Raw genomic sequence first — 19,180 nt, 5'->3', positions numbered from 1 at the left:
GTTAAGGTTTTTCACACTTTTAAATTATCCACCATCTAAGTCAAATTGATCCTTTGACATTTAGAGGACATGTTTACTTAAATTCTATTGCTATAAAACAACAGATAGTATTTTAAATAAATATTCATTATTAGCTCATTAAATAATCATCGTACTTATCTCTCATATTTTTGTATTATTTATTATCTATCTTACCCATTTGCATTTTCCAGTTAGAATAGCTTGACCACTATACTCAACCAGAGTTACATATTAAATAACGTTTTGTTATTATGCGAATTTTCGGCCTTATATGACCTTGACATCGAATGTGTCTAGCAAATATAAACTATGTGATTAAATGACTTTTATGTTTCTATAGCCACGTTGTCCAAATTGTTGCAACAGCTTTATACTGCGGGATGGAATTAGATTTACCGGAGACTAGGAGACCCAGAATATCGCCATTCGGTGACCACAATATGTCTTCTTTGGCCAGGAACCGACATTAACATGCTGGGGTAATCACCACGCCTCGGGCCATGGGGTTTATGGTTGCAATTCGATGGTCCCCGGCAACCGCAGATGTAAGAGTGAAAGGCCGGCCAGAAACTTGCAGCTGGTTTCTGCACAGCTCTGGTCTTTGAATTGCTAACCTGATTCATTGAGCCTGAAAATCCATCACTTCCTCTGCCTCCCAACTTATCTTAGCAGAATGTGGGCCTTTCCTTTTGCCACTTTTTTTGGCCACCACCAAAAGGTAAAAACTCGATTGACCAACAGCCAACCTTATTCTTGTATGGCAATACTTTCTAAAGGCTTAGCCATTGGCCGCAATTGTTTTATTACAAATTGGAAAAATGTCTCAAAAGCGCCTAGGGAATAATCGTTTTGCATACGTTGGAAATCTATAAATTTGCATTTATCGCATCACCTTGATCGTAAAAGAAGTTAGTTTTTAGCATTCAAGTTTTTTAAGAACTACATTCAATCGGGAGCTATCAATTGGGGTTACTATACGTAACCTTTTTTGAGTATTCATTAATTTTGTATCGTTTAAGAGCTATTATGTTAGAAAGCAATATTTTTTCCTGACAATTGTTTTCTCAAAAGAAAAAATAGTATTAAAATTAATTTGAGGGATTCTTTTTTATTTATTACTTTATATACGTTGTTAAATACATTCTTCCTTAAATCTTTAAATTCATAAGTTCTAATACACTTCTGATATTTTAGGAAGGTAGACGACTTTATATACGCTAGATACACTCCCCCTTAAGAGTTTACAAATTTATTATGTAATATTTTACATTGGTGATAAGTACAGTTAAAGCGAGGCAAAACAAATTTGTCATGTCCCGGAATTATATTATATAGTTTTCCCATAAAATGGAAATAAGCTGATATATGTGCACAACAATGAAGCTACAGCTTTTGGTAGTAGTACTTCTTGGTCTTTTGTCAGTGTCCACGGCCGCACCAAAGAAAAACAGCAAAAAAAACATTGAGATCTGGATAAGACCGAAGAAACCTATGGAAATACCAGAACCGTATTAGATTATTTGACCCTTGAATCGTATTTTCCGTAGGTATTAGCTTTTCTAGTATATGATATATAATGATAGTTATATTTAGGTTGCCACGATGGGTATTTAAATAACGTTTGGGGAATTGTACAAATAATAACCACATTATTGTTTATTAATAAAATGGCCACAGTATTTTAAACCGTTTTGTTTTATTCATATAATTATATAATTCGTGGGTTGAAAAGTAGTAGTTAGTTGATAGCCATGCCCATCTCTAATAAAAACATACTTTGTTATTAGCTCGGGAATAACAAGGAACATCTTTATGATTTTATCAATAAGAAGTCAACATAAAACCCTAGAAATAATAGTTAAAAAAAGCTGTTAAAACAATGAGATTTTAGGGTTCAGAAATGGTTGAAATTATGTTTGGAAGCCAAATCTCTTTCCATAAATAGATTCCCTGACTGCTTTTGTTAGCTATAGTTTTAATTTGAGCCAATAAATATGGTATACACATCAAAAACTTAATTCATTACTTTTATTCTCGTTTTACTTTAATAAATTGAATAAACATGTGGCCAAGTATCGCACATCGTTATGCTAAATGATTTGTGCAGAACTTTAATATTAATTACGTTTTAAGTGCAATATAGATTTCCTTATGTAACTTAGCCTCAGAAAATTATTGACATTTAGTTTATTTAGTGTTGGTTGGTTATGGAAAATGTCAAAATTGGTCATGGTGGTATCCGTTAATAATACCATTCATCCATTCTAAAACCTTGATATGAATAAGCTATAAAAGGAGAAATATCGTTGATTTGGCACAAAAATGAAGTCGCTGCTATTTTTTCTGTTAATCATCCTCTGCCTGGCCAGAATGGCACCAGCCCGGAGAAAGAAAAGGGATGTCGAGGTTTGGATCCGACCAAGTCAAAATACCTATAACGACCCATGCGGCCCTTCAGGATGCATATAAGGGCGAATAAACTTAATGAAGTCGATAATTAATAAAAACTGTACGACTTTAGTTTAGATTGGATAAGAAGATATTAGAATGCCCCGTAAAAATATCTAATATCTTCAATTTATTGCACGTTTATTAGTTCGAAAGAAAACATTTGCCAATCGGACGACCGTTTGCAAGTGTGCATCGTTTTAGATATACTACATGGTACATGTACTTTTTACCACACTTTTCTCCCCAAATTTAGCATGCTGCAGAATCGCAAAACTTTTCAGAAAAGTTCTGGGTAGTCTGCGCAGTCGAAGAATAAGTTGCCGCCACGCCCAGTTATACTCTCATTATCTTGGCATGTAATTCCCAGCTCTTCAGACCCTCGGTCCTGCGAATATCCCCACATGTGTGTCAGTTTTGTCGCTCGCGGACAATGGCAGAAGTTTCTGTTTCGGCTCGATAAAGTATCTGTTAGATACAATTTACAATATTTTCCGCTCCGCTTCGCCCTGCTCGCCAAGTGAAAGTTTCGGCAGCAAGCAGCAAAGTATGGCTTTAATGATAATGACTTTAGCTTCGGCAAAAAGTAGCGCAAAGTTTAGAATACGCCAACGCAACGCTTTTGGGGATTTTGCAGCAGAACTGGAGAAGTGGTTTGAAGAACTTTATCTCTTCCCAACAAACGCGAAATAGAACGAGTTTGTTGGTTGGGTGTGTGTGCTAACTTTTCCTACGTGTTGCCCATATGAAACTGATAAGAAAGGACAGCTGCAGCAGGACCCGCTAAGTGGGACAAGGCCAGGCTGCCTATTGCGTAATTTAAATGCGATGTAATTCGATATCAACGATGCTGTAGCATTAGTTAAGCCCTAAACTAGACTACCTCTAGGGCCCAAAGATCGTGTACTGGCATTTGCAGCGATTTACTTTTATCACAATCGCTTCAACAACCTCGGACATTGCGATTTATTGCATCAGCTCCAACTAACAACAACTCCGCGACCGACAGACACTTGGTTACGTTGTAAACGGCCAGAGCTTCAGATACAGATACTATACCAACAACAACAAACAAGCATCCTGAGCAGCCCGTAGCTACCAAAAACCCAATTGCCCATTCTCGTTCCCGATTCCGATCCCTGTATCTAATCAACGTGGCTAAGCAGCACTGTGCAAAAAGCTGTCAAGTGTTATGTTCTTTTAACTGTTTGTCTTGACCTTTAACCCTGTTTGCATGAAATAAAAATTTCAAATAAAATTGTTTATCCATTCTTGATTGTATGTAAGTCATATAGGGGATAATTTTTATTGATCTGTGTTTAAAGTTTGTTTTCAAAGAATTATTATTATGGCATACACTTTTTCCCCGGTGTAACTGCAGTTGCTGTTAGACTGTTGCTGTTGTCAACTTCTTTGTTGTCGTCGTCGTCATCTCCTCCTCATCAACATCAGTGGAGCGCGGCAAAAGTCTTCTCCCAGCAACGGCCCAAAGTTTGGACTGGAGTCCCAGGCTGTTAAGAGTTCAACTCGTGATGTTTAAGTGGTTTAAGCCAAGGTAACGATTTCCTCATTGGTCCACAATTCTCCAGTTCAGCTCGCTTTTGCTGTTGTTGCCGGCGACATTCTGTCATGCCACGATCACGAACCATTCGTAACACATTTGTTGCAATTTTCGTCGCTATTTGTTAAGGTTCAGAAGAGGTTGCAACTCGCAACCAAAAGGGACACTCTTCGGGGGCTGATGTTGTAAAATATGTACTAAACGGCAGGATAAATCGATTGATTGCTACTCGTTGCAAAGTGTCTGCACAGTTGCATGAGCAGAAAGCGTAGAATTATTACAGATTAATCCTATTAAGAGTCGCAAAATACTCTAGAACAATAATAAGTTGGCATAACCAATCCATTTAGCATCTTGCTGAAATTAAACATTTGAAACTATATAATGGGTATAGACTCTGTTATGGGCACAATAATGAAGTTACTGCACATACTACTGGTCGTCCTCTTCCTTATAGGAATGCTTGAGGCCAAAAGAAAGAAAAGAGAGTTTGAAGTTTGGATACGACCAGAGAAGCACAATCCACCAGGAACCAGATATTGTGAACCTTGGGACCAAAATTGTCAAAGATATTAAAAATAATGTTTGAAAATGCAAATATATATACAAATATATATACAATATATACAAAATTTAAATATATATCACAAATTTAAATATACTAAACATACAAACGACTTTAAGGAAAACGATGTCATCGTTATGTTTCATTCTAGAAATAATTATGCACGGATTAAATCCCGAATTTGCAAAATCACCATCGAATGGTGTTAATGGCTGAGTACTTAGGCGGTTGTCCAAATTGCACTCGCATTAAATTCACTTCCGTTGGAGGAGCAACGACTTCCGCTTTACAGGGAGATGACACAGGGACAGGTGGACGGGGGAGAACAGGTGTAAACTGTGACGCCGCCAACGGGAGACACATTTGGCAGCTATTCAAGTGTGATAACAACAATGTGCCAAGCCCAATAGAAAAGGGACACGGCGAAGGATAACAAAGGGAGCGAGCGGGATGGGATGTGGAGGAGTAAATCAAATTGAATAATTGTTACACGAAGAGCGAGGGAGACGGACGGATGGAAAGAAAGAGACAGATGGCGGCGACGTATGATCGAGCAGCAGCAAAAACAAACGCAGCCTAACAAGCCTATGCAACAATAACAATAACATTGAAAGGACATCAGTGTCCTCTATCCTCTTCGCAGTTTCCATATGTCCATGCAATCGTTCTTCACACTGAGAAAAATTTTATAATTAATACAAATGTCAAATGGCCAAGGCACACTATTCACACCACCGATATATTTTGGGAGTTCTTTTGATAGCCTTTTTCAGAAGAGTAGCTTCCAATCCAAATTACAAGCAAACACATTTTTTCTCAGTGCTTCGTTCCATTTCGCTGCGATGCGACTTCAATTCAATCAATTGAACGTGCCACGAATGGTTAGCAATAACAAAATACACTCTAGTGGGTTGGTGGGTGGTAGGAGGGGGCATGGGGCGAGAAAGGACCAAGGACCAGGACAAGGACGAGCAAAGGGGGGAGCAGACCAACTGGCGTGTGAAATTGACAATGCAGCTGCAAAGGGGAAGGAAGCAAGGGGCATGGAGGTATTTGGGATCATTGAACACTGACAAAATATAAATTGCTTACTTTAAGCTAGAAAACACTCATATAATTTAAAACAAACCTTAAAATATTTTTATAATCTGAAGATACTGAAAATAAACATACAAAGGTGTTCATAGATTATATATACCTATTGTAGTTAATTGTCGTAAATGTAATAATCATTTTTCCTACTTACTTAACCATACATTCAATACACATTCGAATCACAGAGCTTTAGTTTTGCAGTGTAGGGTGAATATTTTTGCACGCGACAAACGGCCAACGTGCGCGATTAAGGACCTGGCGCACCGTGGACCGGCCTTACCTCATGAAAATGTCCTGTGTCCGGCTTCCTGTATGCCGCCCCTGTCGACGTGCCCCATTGATTGACTGGGACGGACACCTGCACACACCTGCGCGGCCGACATTTTTGCATAAAACTGAGCTGGGCGATTCGAGCAAATAAAACTTATTTAGGTTGCAGAGGCGAACTGACCAGTGATTTTCAATATTTGCAGCGGGCTTACCTGGACACAGGCCCATGCGCCATAACAGGTGTTGATATGTTTACAGAGTGCCTAATGGGCGGGGTTTTCGGTGTGTGGGGCATAGGTGGTGAATGGGCCATGAATGGTTTCTATGTGCGTGCAATTTGCACAAATTGCAGACAGACCGCATAGAGGATGCGAGACAAGCTTGTGGTGGGATTTGACTGGTTATCAATTAAACAATTAGCGGACCATTATTTGAATAGGCTCGTTTGGAGAACGCCTCAATGCCCTGTCCCAGGGAATCACAGCTCCCACTCGTTCGCTTGTCGAATAAACATTTCTCACACATCGCGATTGTGTTTCCCCCCGACTGTCATTTACCGTTGGCTCTTGGGCGGAAAACCTCTGGAGACCCTGATTGCCACGCCCACTACTTGCAATCAAGCGCTTGCCTTCAAGTATCTCAAAGATGCACCTCTTTTTTCAATGGTGATGGCATAGATACCGTTACTCGTGCCTGGGCATGAACTATGATAATTATGTTAAGTACTCTTAAGTTTTGTAAAAAGTAGGTATTATTAAAGTAAAAGTTGCATTGCATTCTTATTATATTTCCATTTTAAGCTAACAACTTACATCTTATGCTATATATGTGCTTACCCACTTATACTCTGTAACTAGTTTGTGCCACCACTAAGCAAGTGCACTCACGCCAGCCCAAATTACAAGGGATCGAAAACGAGGCATGGTTTTTTAAATTAAAAACTAAAATCGATTGACATTCAATTTGAGCAGGCAGCTCCCCCCCGACTGAAGTCAGCCCCTCCCTTGCGCCACACCCGATGTCGTATCTCAAGTCAACATTTGTCGCTATAAATTTGCCAGTGCTCAAGTTTCGCACATTTCCTTGACTCAGCTACGGATGTTGGATGCTGGGGCGTTGGATTCTGAGGAGCTGGATGCGGAGCTGCTGGATGCCGAGATGCGATGCAATGCGTGTGCGTGCGAAAGATACTCGGAGACAGATGGGAGCTGTGAGATGGAAACTGGGAGTGCTTCTGCCTCGGATGGTGTTTCCTTCCCAGCGACAACCTTGGCAGCTGATATAGCTAGACCAGCCAGCGACGACATTCAATACTCGCTGACATGTGCGCCACCCGACGAGGATGCAACGAGGATGCCTCTAGAAGGCGGAGGAGGAAAAGATTTTGCATCCCAGTGATCACAGTGACTTCTGTTTACTAATTACTATCTGTAAAAAAATAAAATACAAAGTGCACAATTATATCTTTCCTTTCGCTTGGAATATAAATTATTATTTAAAATAAAAAAATAATTTAGAATAAAAAAATAAGAAATTTTAAAGTATCTTTTCCAAGAAATTTATATAGTCCGTTTTGTGGGTGAATAACTCAGAAGTGGAAGCGCCTAAGCAAGACCTCAAAGCTTGGATATTCGGGAGCATGATCAAGTGCTGTGTCGTTAATAACCTCAATTAATTATTGTTTAAAGCCAAACTAATGGCCATTTCCCAACTGCAATGAATAACGAGTCACCGCCGGCAGTGACTGTCATCCTACTGTTATTTCGCAGCCATCACTCGAGCTCCACTCCTCGCCGCAGGTTTAACTTCGACTTCAACTTTGGCTCCTGTGTAGTATCTATATATCTAAATCTGTATCTGCGATTCGGTATCCACACACTCGACGTATCTGCTGCCATGTGGCTTTCCGCGTTTGCGTGCAAATTTTGTGACACTTCACCCACGGGAGCGTTTTTTGCAACTTTGGCAGCTGAGCGTTGATCTGGGCTCCCTTCTGCCTTCTGTACCGCTCCTTCGCTCTATTAATCCTGACAAAGTACGGCAGGTGCACAGTAAAAAATTAAATTTATAAATTCAAATTCATGTTCTTTGGCTGTATTAAGCTACATATAACAATGTAGGTCATCTAAACTAGGTGACATTTAATGAAATATTCCTTTTGAAACTGGCAGATAGGCTGAATATATTTTATAATTCATTTAAAGAGATTTGCCAACTTCAATGAAGCTGCTATGCGACTTAATTATTTTTCCAGGAAATAGTTGATTTAGTTTCCAGCGGAGCTGCTAGTCAACCCTTCATTAAGTGCCACTCCCACCCTCTCTATTTTTTTTTAAGCGGAGGCGGTGGCACCGATGGCGTGTGCATAATTTCCCGGCTCGAGCGGGCAGAAAGAAAGACTGACGAGCTGAAGAGTTGATGCAACAAGTTGCAGCCGGTTTTAATTGATATTAATTTAATTGACACTCTAGTTGAGTTGTGAACTCGAGTGGCGTTTTGGGCTCGTTCTGGATCTACTTACCCACGGTCCTCCTCCTTTTTTCCTCCGGACTAATCGCGTGGGCTTAGCCCGACTTGTCAGACGGCAAAGTGGCGGCTTCAATGAGCTTGGTTGTAAACACAGTTGCCTGGCAGGGGAAGAAGGGTTCTGGAGTGCATTTTATGAGTTTCCATTTAAGTTCAATTAGGTTTGCACTCGCGATTAGCATAATGAGCGGAGTGGCGTGAAAGAGTTGCAATGGGCCGTCAAGTAGTCATGCAAAAGTCTGTAGTGTCTTGGAATTCTGACATTGTATGCAATTCCTAGAGTTTCCATAGCAACAGCTAATTAATATAATTATACTTAAATTATAATAATATTTAATTTATGTAATATTCAAGGATGTCGATTATCCTTTAATATAAGATACCCTCTACTTAACAAAGGAAAATTTTCATATTATTTAGACAAATCAACAAAGACGTTGAATTGCTTTCATCTACTATATACATACTTTTCCAAAAATAAAGTATACATTTTTTCTCTAAGCGTAAGTGGAATAATTAGAAAGCAGGAATGGGTGTTCTACCTTATTAAGGCAGCGAAGTAAGTTTTTATTTTCAAATAATCGTGTATATTTGTTGAGCAGTCACGGCCATCTTATTAACATAAATATTAATGAGAGCTCACAAAATAAATAAAGGTGCTTGGGTATCTGCAGTCTTGATGTATTAAGTTGAGAACATTTGGCATCGTTGCAATACGGTTTTAACATGAAGACGCTGGTGTTTCTACTATTAGTACTCTCCTGCCTGATGGGAATGGTAGTCTCTGAAATAAAACCTGATGCAGCTTGGTTAAAAAAGAATGAAGATCGTAAGTTCTAAACAGTAGATTACATTTTTGTTTTTTTTTAATCGAAGGCCTTAACAGTTGTGAAATGGTGCCATCTACAAGAGGGATCCTTGTGGGACCGCGAAAAATGTGTATATAATGGTATAACATAAAGGCATTAGATAACACTTATGTTGAATTTAACTAATTCCTGAAGAATTCGATCATCATTTGGTCAAAAGATCAATATACATAGATATAAATGATTTTGGTTCTACTGATTAAATAATTAGAGTGTTCTTTGGAGTGGCATCTCGATATGTATTTGCATTCAATCCCCTTCCAATCATAACGGTTCCACGGACTGCAGCCTGCATCTGCTCCCCTGGAAGTATCGTGCCTCCATGCCATCATCATAATCATCCTGGTGCGCAGACGCTCTAATCGCTCATTAAACGGCCACAATTTGCCCGGACGGCGTTGCATTTAAATTACTTTCCCATTGACTTGGCCAGGGGAATTGGCTGAAATTTGTTTGTGAGGGCCAGCGCAGACCTTTTAACTAAAACTAAAGCTCATAACTCTGGCCAACCGACATTCGGCTCTGTCTGCTCCGTTGGACAATCGAGTCGCGTGAATTTTAGCAATCAGGCAAGGCCCGTGGAAGTTCCAAAGTCGCAGCTGAAAACTCTTGAAGCTCCAGCCAATGTGCCCCCCAGAACCCCACTGGTCCCACTTTGTTGTCGTCGCATTCATCAAAAAACGCTAAAGTCGTGCAGTTCGGTTTCCAAATCTATGCCCCACCCGCATCCTCGAGTTCTGCATTTTCCCCTCTCAGCCCGTTCCCTTATTGCAATTGGCATGCCATGCTTGAGTTTTCCGAGTTTTTCTTTAGAATTTTCCATGCTCTTTATGGGAAGAGAGGAGCAGCCGAGCTGACCGCCGTGATATTATAAATTTAGCTTGCCCCAGCCTGCTGCCTCTTCCTTGTCCACCCATGGGAAACTGCTTTCTGCCATATTTTGACTTTCTCTAATCTCCCAGAATCACCAGAACCAAAGTTTGAGCTATTCGTCAGGCTAAAGTTTCCATGATATATATGATATATTTTGGCCATGTCAACTGCGACGATTATGTGAATACTATATTGTTAATGAACTTGCAGAATTATGAAACTAAAAACAAAAGACATTTAGATACCACAAACAGTGATTTTCAGTTCAATTGATTTATCTTTCTGACGTTCTGCTTGGTTGCTGATTGAAATCGATTGAAATAGACAAAAATAAGTGCACATCACAACAATCTTCCAGCTCCAAATCCTTTGGCAGCTGACTCACTTTCCCACTCCCCTGGCCCAGGCACTTCAAAAGGAATTTCAAATATTTATTAACGCCCTGCTCGCGAGCTGGCTCATAACTGTTGTAAATTACTTGGCCAGGCTGTAAATATTAATAACCAAAGGGTGAAGCGCCGGAATCACCGAAATAGAGGGTCGACCGAATGAGGGGGCGACTATTTCGAGCAGTGTTGAGGAACCAATTAAGCGGATTTCAAGTGCTACGAAAATAGCGCCGCACAATCAAAAGGTGACGAAGCGAGCTCGCCGGCAAGGAGGAAAACTCGTGGAAAACCCGGGGAAAACATCACTCCTCTATTACATAAGGCAGATGCTGAAGAGGGTGATAGTGCCGGATAATGGAGGAGTGGAATCGGGGGACTGACATTGAAATGTTGCGCGTGCAGCAGTGCAAACAAATTTAAAAATAAAATAAGGAGAGCCGTAAGGGAAATGCTGAGGAAAGTTGCGTCTGCAGCATAAATTAAACTGCATTGCATTGCTGCATTAAGAGATCAAACAGGAGTGAGGGCGAGGGGGAAAGGCTTTCCCAGCAGGAGGCTGCATCTGCTCCTCGAGCACTTAAAATGCTGTAAATTTTAATTAGACGAGATGCTCGTACTCCGAATTTGGGGGCAAGCTGAGAAATGTGCCAAGGGATTCCGCTGCTAAATATCTGAATAAAGATAACGATAAATAATTAGGGTAAATTTAACAAGGAGGTGAAGATCTTAACTTGATTTAAATCTTATCAATTACATAGGTTTACGGCGCATGGAATAATGGCAAAATGGAGGAACAAGTCGAACTCTTCACCCATATTATAAAATTCAGTTTTATTAAACTGAATAAAGGACAGCCCTATAATACCAAGCATTTTAATTATTGACTACTATTAACTTCCTGGTAACAACTGCCGAAGACCTTAGAGCAGTTTCAATGCCAAAACTCTTTGGTCTCCATCTCCGTCGGAGTTGGCCATAAATAATAATCATGACAATATTTATCCCCGGGCAATGTGAACTTTTCGCACAAAGACCCGAGACTCCGGAGCCGAAAGTTGAGCGCAACTCAGCTCGATTTGATGCCAGGCGATTCAAAATGAATCGCGGCTCTCGAGGCCTCCTTTGTTTTTTGTTTGCCGCTTTCAGCAAACTGCAGGCAATACTGTTGACATTGGCTGGATGTCTGGGAGCCAGTTATGGCCAAGATCTAGCTACTCCGTGCTGGTGTAGTAGGTTCCAAGCGAAAATTTGAAATGGTAAAGTAAACATGGCATATTAAAATTCCGTTCTTACCGTAATAAAAGGTTTATAACGAAGCTTATAACGCTATACTTATTTTTATTGCTAATGGGTAACATTATCTGCCGTTTCTGTTGTCCTACAATCAGAGTCTTATATTTGGGTATAGCTTTTTACGAGTTCCCTCCTCATCACTGGCTCATCTTGAGGTTCTGGTGTCCCTTCTCCTGCTCTTAGCCGGCTTATCAAAAATTGCATGACATTGCAGCAGGCTGGGAATGCTAGGTAAGAACATTGTTGTTCGACTGCGCCTTGGCGGCAATAAACGAAACAAAATGAAACTTACACTTTTCAGTGGGTCCACGGTTTACGGGGGCTGGACCCCCTTCGAAATGTCGGCATAGCCACAATTCCTGACATTCGTTGGCTGAGATTAATGCGCCTTTGGTTGCAGCCGCCAAGTCGGCGAGGGCAGGTCAAGGGCCCGAGGTCTGAGGCGTCTGGCCTATACTCTAAACAAATCTGAGTTCAAGGGCTATGCGGAAGCCACATGGTAAGTGATAAAGTTCTTCCTAGAAGCCAACTATTAAATTAATTTATAACTAAGTAAACAAACAATATTGAAGTTGAGTCGATATATACGCTCTTGAATTCCAAAGAACTTCTTTCTTTTGCGAGACTACAAAGAACTTCAGAATATTATACAAAGATAGTAAGGTTGTCACACTAATAATCATATCTGAAAGTAATTCAAAAACTGTGAGCTTACAAAACCATTGATATTTTGTGGTATTTCATGGAAAGGGTATTCCAAAGTCTTCACTTCCTTGTACATCTCAGCTTTCTTGCTCTTTTTTTTTGGGCCTTTTTGTCGACCTCAGCCGCAGTTTTAAGTTCCAGTCTCGGATTGCGCAATAAGAGCCCTCAGAGAAGTAAAAAAATAAATAGAGAGCTGGTAAAGAACGAGGCAAGAAAGGAGCCACACAGCAAATTGTTAAAAATAATTTATATTAAAACGCAGCACAAAAAGACATTGCAATGAAAATTGTGCAAACAATTCGAGTCCAGAAAAAAAAGCAGGCGCAGAGATGCCAGGCAGATCCGGCCATCCAGATAAGCGAGGAGGAGCAGCCAGGCCGGGATGGACAGGAGGGATCCGGGAGCAAAAGCCGGAGCTGCAAACAAATGTCCAAATGATATTTTGTCATAATAAATGGCACAACTATGATTATTTATGACTCGAAATGCGATCGTTCCCTCCACCGGCTCGCTCAATTTAAGTCTCATAATCAAAGACGAGACGAGGAGCTCTGGTCATGATTTCGATTTCTTGCCCGTCCATGTAATTTATAGTGCCAAGAGTATTGAATACCGCTGGATTTTCAGCTTTTTTTATTTTCATTCTGTTTCTGCCCCTTTTTGTGGCAATCAAACCGAGACTTAGGCCACGAACTGACTGTGATAATGCCGTTTTTTCTTCGATTCCCCGATGTTGATTTGCTGACTTTGGCTTTAGCTCTGCGGCTTCGATTTCCTCTGTTTACGAGTATTGCTTCCAGCGGCTGGCCGAGGGTATTTCAGTATTTCTGTTCTAGGTCTCAATTGTGGCTGATTGTTGTGAGGCATCATTAGAAGAACGTAAATCAAATAGTTTTTCTTCGTTTTATGACTCCTTCGCTGAGAGTTGAGCCATTTATGGCTTGTAATGGAGGCAACAAATGTGAGACAGTTTCTGGCAAAGATTAGGGTCGGAATGTGGCAGGCCATTTTGGAGCGATCATATATAGTATGTTTGGAGCGATCATATATAGTATGTTGGTCTTACCTATGGATTTCAACAATTTTAGCCAACATAAATAACGAATAAATCCTTCCTGGAAATCGAGAAAAACGTTTTGTTTACATGCCATTTCTTGACTTTAAAGGATTCTTGTGGCCATTGATTGGCGTACATATTTCGGTATTTTCGTGGAACTGGCAACTGTCAATAAGTCCTTAAACTGTCGGCACACATGACACCCGTTCCCGGTTTCACTGCCATCACTTAACCTCCACCATCCATCCTCTGGCCCCGGCGTTTTCAAATTAAACTTAAACTTTTTTCATTTCCATTCAGCGCACACCACATAGAAAAACTCCCGACGAGCCCCTTGGTCCCGTAGATTTCGCTGCGCACATGCGTTTCAATTCCGATTTTTTTCCATTTTCATTTTCATTTTTTCTCGTTGTACCATATTTCGTATTTTTTTGTAGCTGGTGGGTCTGATTCCTGGTATGCCGCGTGCTCAGCGTGTTGTTTGCTTATTTGAAGTTTCCGCAGGGAGCTGAGTTTTCGGTTCAGTCGGGTTGAGTTGAGTAGAGTTGAGAGCTGAGATGTGCGGAGGGAGTTCCAGGGGAGTTCCAGGGGGCATTACGGAAAGTAAGGGGCGGATAGAGCCAACGAGCGCGCAATATTAAATCGTCTGTATTGTTTACAATCAGAAAGCGTTTTATAGACTTTATATAGACGAACGAGTCAACAGAACGAGTCAAACGAGAAGCGGGGAAACATATCGATTCAAGCTCCTATTCTCCAGAATTCAATGGACGCGACCACCAGGGAGTAAATCAATTTCTGCAGCTTTCGCCTTTGAGTCGGCAAAAGTCACGTTCTAATCGCCGTACATACTCGTATCACTCCAATCATTAATCAAAATTAAACAATAATTATTTGCCAAAAATCAGAGTCAGTGGGGCGCGGGGTAAATATTTCTTCAGGTGTTTCTTTTGCTCAGGTTTTTTGTGGTGGGTGCGTCGAAGGCTACAGAAATGGTATTTGAGCGGTTTTAATTGAGCTTTAATTATGCTTAATTAAGCGTGGAAACACAAACTCTTTTGCCTTCTTTTTTGCATATCACATCGCTTCTTTTTCAGCAGCGTGTGAACACCATTAACATGATGGCCATTGGTGGCTGGGAGCAAAATTAAGACGTTTGAGATGGTAATTAGTCAGTCTGGATAGGTTCCAAGAAAAACTTTGATTGAAAAGAAATGTGAAAAAAATCTATAAATATCTTAACAAAATTATTAAATTTAAGTTCCATAAAACCATAACTTCTAAAAACTCTAAGTAGTTTGCGAATTTCTTTCCTACCATCCAACTGTTATACTTAGTTTGAACTGAGTTTAATGACTGTTCTGATTCCCTACTGCCCAATACAATTGGTCTCCCATCACGTGCTTTCTATTTTTTAGTCACATTTAAAGTTCTGAAACTGCGTTCAGTGTGCCATAAATCCATAATCCATATAGCACATATCAACTATGACGGCCAACAAGAACTCGATTTTGTTTGATAAACAGAAAGGGATTGCCAACACAGACCCCTGGGACGAAAAACCAGAAGGGAGAGTGGAGTGTGGGGCCAACACAAAGTAATTGATTGTTTATGGTCGTACAATTTATGTGTGCCACAACATCGAGGCAGAAAGAGTAGTGGAAAATATTGACCATTTGCTAAACGATAATTCAAAATGTTAAATCGACAATTTCAATTTGAGGCGAGAAGTGTGGGGGCTGCCCCAGAGACTGCTGCACTCGGAAACTTCGCACATGACTCCCTTGCTGTAAATATAAACATAAACTCTCCACTTAATAAAGGCGAGTGCCCTGCCACGCCCCCTGCCCCTGTCCCATGCCCCAGCATTAACCCCATCTGGCCCCGCTGGAATCAATCGAACGTGTAATAAAATGCAATTTTTGCAACGTCGTCTCCAACTCGGCCGATAAAACTGACTGCCTGCGTTTTTTCCGCCCAATGCTCCTCTAGCTTTAAACGCATTTTATCGACCTCGGGGGTAAGGGCATAGCCCTTTGGCACTTTAGGGTTCAATTGCTGTGTAAATGCTACTGCTGTTTCTTCGCCAAGCCCCCGAAAGCCCCCTTCACCTTTTTGGCTGGCCAGTAAAAATTCAAACAGTTACAAGTTTATCGGCCAACAGGAAAAACAAGACCAAATTACACTCCATACTGCTAGTCATTGTTGTTGCCGCTTGTTTGTTATTATTATATACGAGCAATTTAAGCAATCTGTTTCCTCTCTGGTTTTTTTCCTACGTATTTGTTGTTAGTGAAAAATATTTTTCTTTTTGTGATGATATTCAAGATTATTAAGGTAGATTTCTATTTAAATAAATATATATAATAATAACTAAATATTTGATATTAATTATTTAGAATAATGTTTAGATAAGTGTATGATGTTAAGACACAAAAAGCTCGAAATGCGTAATTAACACATGCAAACTAGTTGTATTTTAACTTAAATATTTGTACCTTTCTGTGAATCAATTGATCTGTGTACAACTTGTAAGCATCATAAATGGTTTAACCCTCTTTAATAGCTGTTAGGATGCGAGTATAAATAATTGCTTTTAATTCCATGCCATTATTTCGCTTCGTTCTCCGCATCACAACAGTAAATTCGCAATATTTTGGCATATTACTCGTGTAGCCTTCCCGACTTGTCCGGTTATATAATCGATTAGTCACGGTCGATTTCATTAATTTTCATAAACAAATTTGTTCAAGTTGTCCGCCGTAACCCCCCAAACTCTCTCATTCACCCCTGCTCCTCTTGGCCATGTATTGTAAATAAATGCAATTTGCTACGCAAAAAATAAAACTCAAGAAAAGACCTTTTGTGCTTGACTTCTGAATCAGCTGCAGCTGAGCAATTATGTAATTTTTAATAGCCGCCACATCGGAGGCCAAAAGCGGTACGCATTTTATGATCGTCGAGAGGGTTTACTTGCCAAAGTATAATTTATTATTGTCAGTTGTTGAAGAGCAACCCTCGGCCGGAAAAGTGATGAAAAGCGATGTAACAAATCTTCATTGAAGGAAGCTTACAAGTTTTATTTTTTATTTTTTATTAAAATGATTGTTGCTGTTGTGCGAAAAACAGGTAGATAGCTTAGAAACTGCAATGTACACGAGGAAAAAAATTAAATAAATATAAAAACAATATATAGTATAAATAAATTTTCCACTTCAGTGCTCACAATAAATCGGCACACAAAATGCACGAAATTATGGGGGTTAGCGGAATATCCGAGTATCCAAGTATCCGACTTCATCTGGTGTGACGCATGACGCGTGCATCGCTCCACGGATTTGTCCGCACTGCTCACGTCCATCGACTAACCCACTTCAGGACTTTTGCCGGCCACATTTCACCCGCGGCCCACCCTACGTGTTAATTGTGGCAACTGCTCTGCTGTGACTTCTGTCCATTCGACTTGGCCACTTGTACGTGGGGCCAGCGGAAAAGCTGCAAAGAAAACTCGGAAATAAAATATGACTGGACCGAGCACATGGGACAGCGCACACATATAAACTCCGCGTAGTTGGGGGTTAAGCATTTTCGGAAAAGCGTTTAGTGCTCGATGCGCCATAAACTTGTGGATTTAACTGGCGGAGCAGAAAGGAATGGAAACTGGACGCATCGACCCTCCGCAGATGTTTCCCATCGCCTCAAGTCTTAAAAATGGTTAAACTAGTCGACTTTTATTTTGGCACCTTAAAAAACATGAAATGTACCAAATACATTGGACTTATATGATGGGCTTTTTTTATTACCTAAATTTTAATGGGAAAACATCCTTTCAATCCTTTATTTATATATTTATATAGAATTTTTATATTTATATAGAAGAGAGATATCACAATAACTTTTTCCACCGTCTTTAATTAGCGTTGGTGTTCCGGGGGATCATCCCTGCCACTTGAAGGACACTACACCTGTCGGCACCTCCCTCACGGAATCCTCTTCACTGGTCAGTCGCAGTGACCCAGGGTCGTTGCCCCATATACGAACTAAAAAAAAAGGATTGAAAATATAAAAAGTGAGCCACCGAACCCGAAACCGAAACCATTTCCGCCGACTGGAGGCTGCTCCACTTGAGCTGCGCTTTTTCAACTTTGTTGGCGGCGGACTCTTTTATGGCGGTGATGAGGATTAACTGGCCACCGGCTGCTCCCTGTTCCCAGTTAGCAGTGCCCAGTTCCTGTTCCATGGCTAGTTGCGTTCGCACTACTTGAAATGAAACCGCAACTTAATAATTTTCGCTTCTGCGGCAATTAAAAATTTTTACCTTATTTGCTCTAGTTTTTCTTTTTTGTGAGGCTTGTGAGGCCAGGACTTGTTATCTGTGCAACATTTTGTGCATGGTCATTTACTTTTCGCCCTCGGCCGACCGCTTCAGTCCGCCAACTTGCGATGTTACTAATTAAAAACGCAAATGGGTTTATGATGTTGCACAAGTTGCGGTTGCCGGTTGGGGGCGGCGGGTGTGGGGATATTATTTTTTACTGCTGTCGCTGCAGAATTGTAACATGACAAAAAAGCTGAAAAGAAGTTATAAAGAAAAGCATAAAAAGAGCGTGGCATTAAAACAAATTTTTGCTCTCCTCCTTTTTTCGGGACAAATACAAAACAAGTCCTGCTGGGCTCCCTGGGCTTTCCAGCTTTCTCCCTTGCGGTTGCTTGCGGCTGCTCCTTTTGTTGGCTTTTCCGGCCCAACTCCCACTGACACCCGACTCACTGGAAAAGTCCTGGACCCTCCCTGACTTTATCGCCATCCATCTCGGTGGTCTCCTTGCCGGGAACTGTGGACTCCTCCACGCTTTTCACGCTTTTCACATTGCCCTGGCATGTTTTGTGTTTTATTAGCGTGAAAATTTTTCAAAGGTGTCAGCACTTTATACCATCTTGTTTTTCCTTTTTTTTTTTAGTTTTCGTTCTTCGTTTGTTTTTCCAAGAAGGGGGCGACTTTATTTTAAATACCTTGCAAATTTTATATTTGTCACAGCACAAATGAGATGTTGAGTGCAACAAAAAAGTTTAAAATGCTTTTCTGGAAATTCTCGAGGAACAAGCTTAGCATTATAAATTACAATTTCTCATTTTCAACTTTGAATATGTAATAAATAATTTTTGGCAACTCTTTCCTTAATCCACGTACAGAAAAGGGAATACTATTAGCTGTTAGTTTCTCATTAAAGATTCCTCCATCGGCAATTCCCTTAATGGCCAGCAGCCCTTCGCCCCAAGGCCAAAACCCAAATCCTAGCGAACCGAGCTGACCGGAAATCCCCAACAGCAGCAGCCGCCCCCTTGCAGGTTCGCCCCTGGCCTGCCATTGTGTAATATCCGTTGACTATTATTCTAATTCATGCTGAAAATTAAAAAGCTGCCTATGAGCCCCTGACCAACCCCAACCCCAATCCCCTTGCCGACTTGTTTTTGTGCCAGTTCAGCGAAAATTTCATGCAAAATAAACCC

The 19,180-nt window shown here is 40.6% G+C and overlaps 1 protein-coding gene and 2 long non-coding RNA genes across 3 annotated transcripts; 2 read left to right on the top strand and 1 right to left on the bottom strand.

The window, feature by feature from the left end:
* The first annotated feature begins 4,442 nt into the window (after window positions 1–4,442).
* Window positions 4,443–4,707, top strand: LOC116801145. Its single transcript, XM_032718972.1, has one exon. It carries the CDS (start codon window positions 4,445–4,447, stop codon window positions 4,604–4,606), a length of 162 nt encoding a protein of 53 aa, XP_032574863.1. The 5' UTR covers window positions 4,443–4,444; the 3' UTR covers window positions 4,607–4,707.
* Window positions 4,708–9,167: 4,460 nt separating this feature from the next.
* On the top strand, window positions 9,168–9,591 carry LOC116801180. The gene is made up of 2 exons (XR_004361810.1): window positions 9,168–9,315; window positions 9,373–9,591. It is a non-coding gene; the product is annotated as an uncharacterized LOC116801180 (long non-coding RNA).
* Window positions 9,592–17,842: 8,251 nt separating this feature from the next.
* On the bottom strand, window positions 17,843–18,532 carry LOC116801103. The gene is made up of 3 exons (XR_004361776.1): window positions 18,441–18,532; window positions 17,991–18,243; window positions 17,843–17,929 (listed from the first exon to the last, which is right to left on the bottom strand). It is a non-coding gene; the product is annotated as an uncharacterized LOC116801103 (long non-coding RNA).
* Window positions 18,533–19,180: the final 648 nt, after the last annotated feature.

Source organism: Drosophila sechellia, chromosome 3L, assembly GCF_004382195.2.
Source record: "Drosophila sechellia strain sech25 chromosome 3L, ASM438219v1, whole genome shotgun sequence".
In the NCBI taxonomy this organism is placed as follows: domain Eukaryota; kingdom Metazoa; phylum Arthropoda; class Insecta; order Diptera; family Drosophilidae; genus Drosophila; species Drosophila sechellia.
Note: the sequence above shows the minus strand (reverse complement) of the source record. Positions and strands in the feature narration are given on the sequence as shown.

What these genes read in the sequence shown, in the direction of transcription:
- LOC116801145 (XM_032718972.1), top strand. Translation starts at nt 4,445, where the DNA reads ATGAAGTTACTGCACATACTACTGGTCGTCCTCTTCCTTATAGGAATG.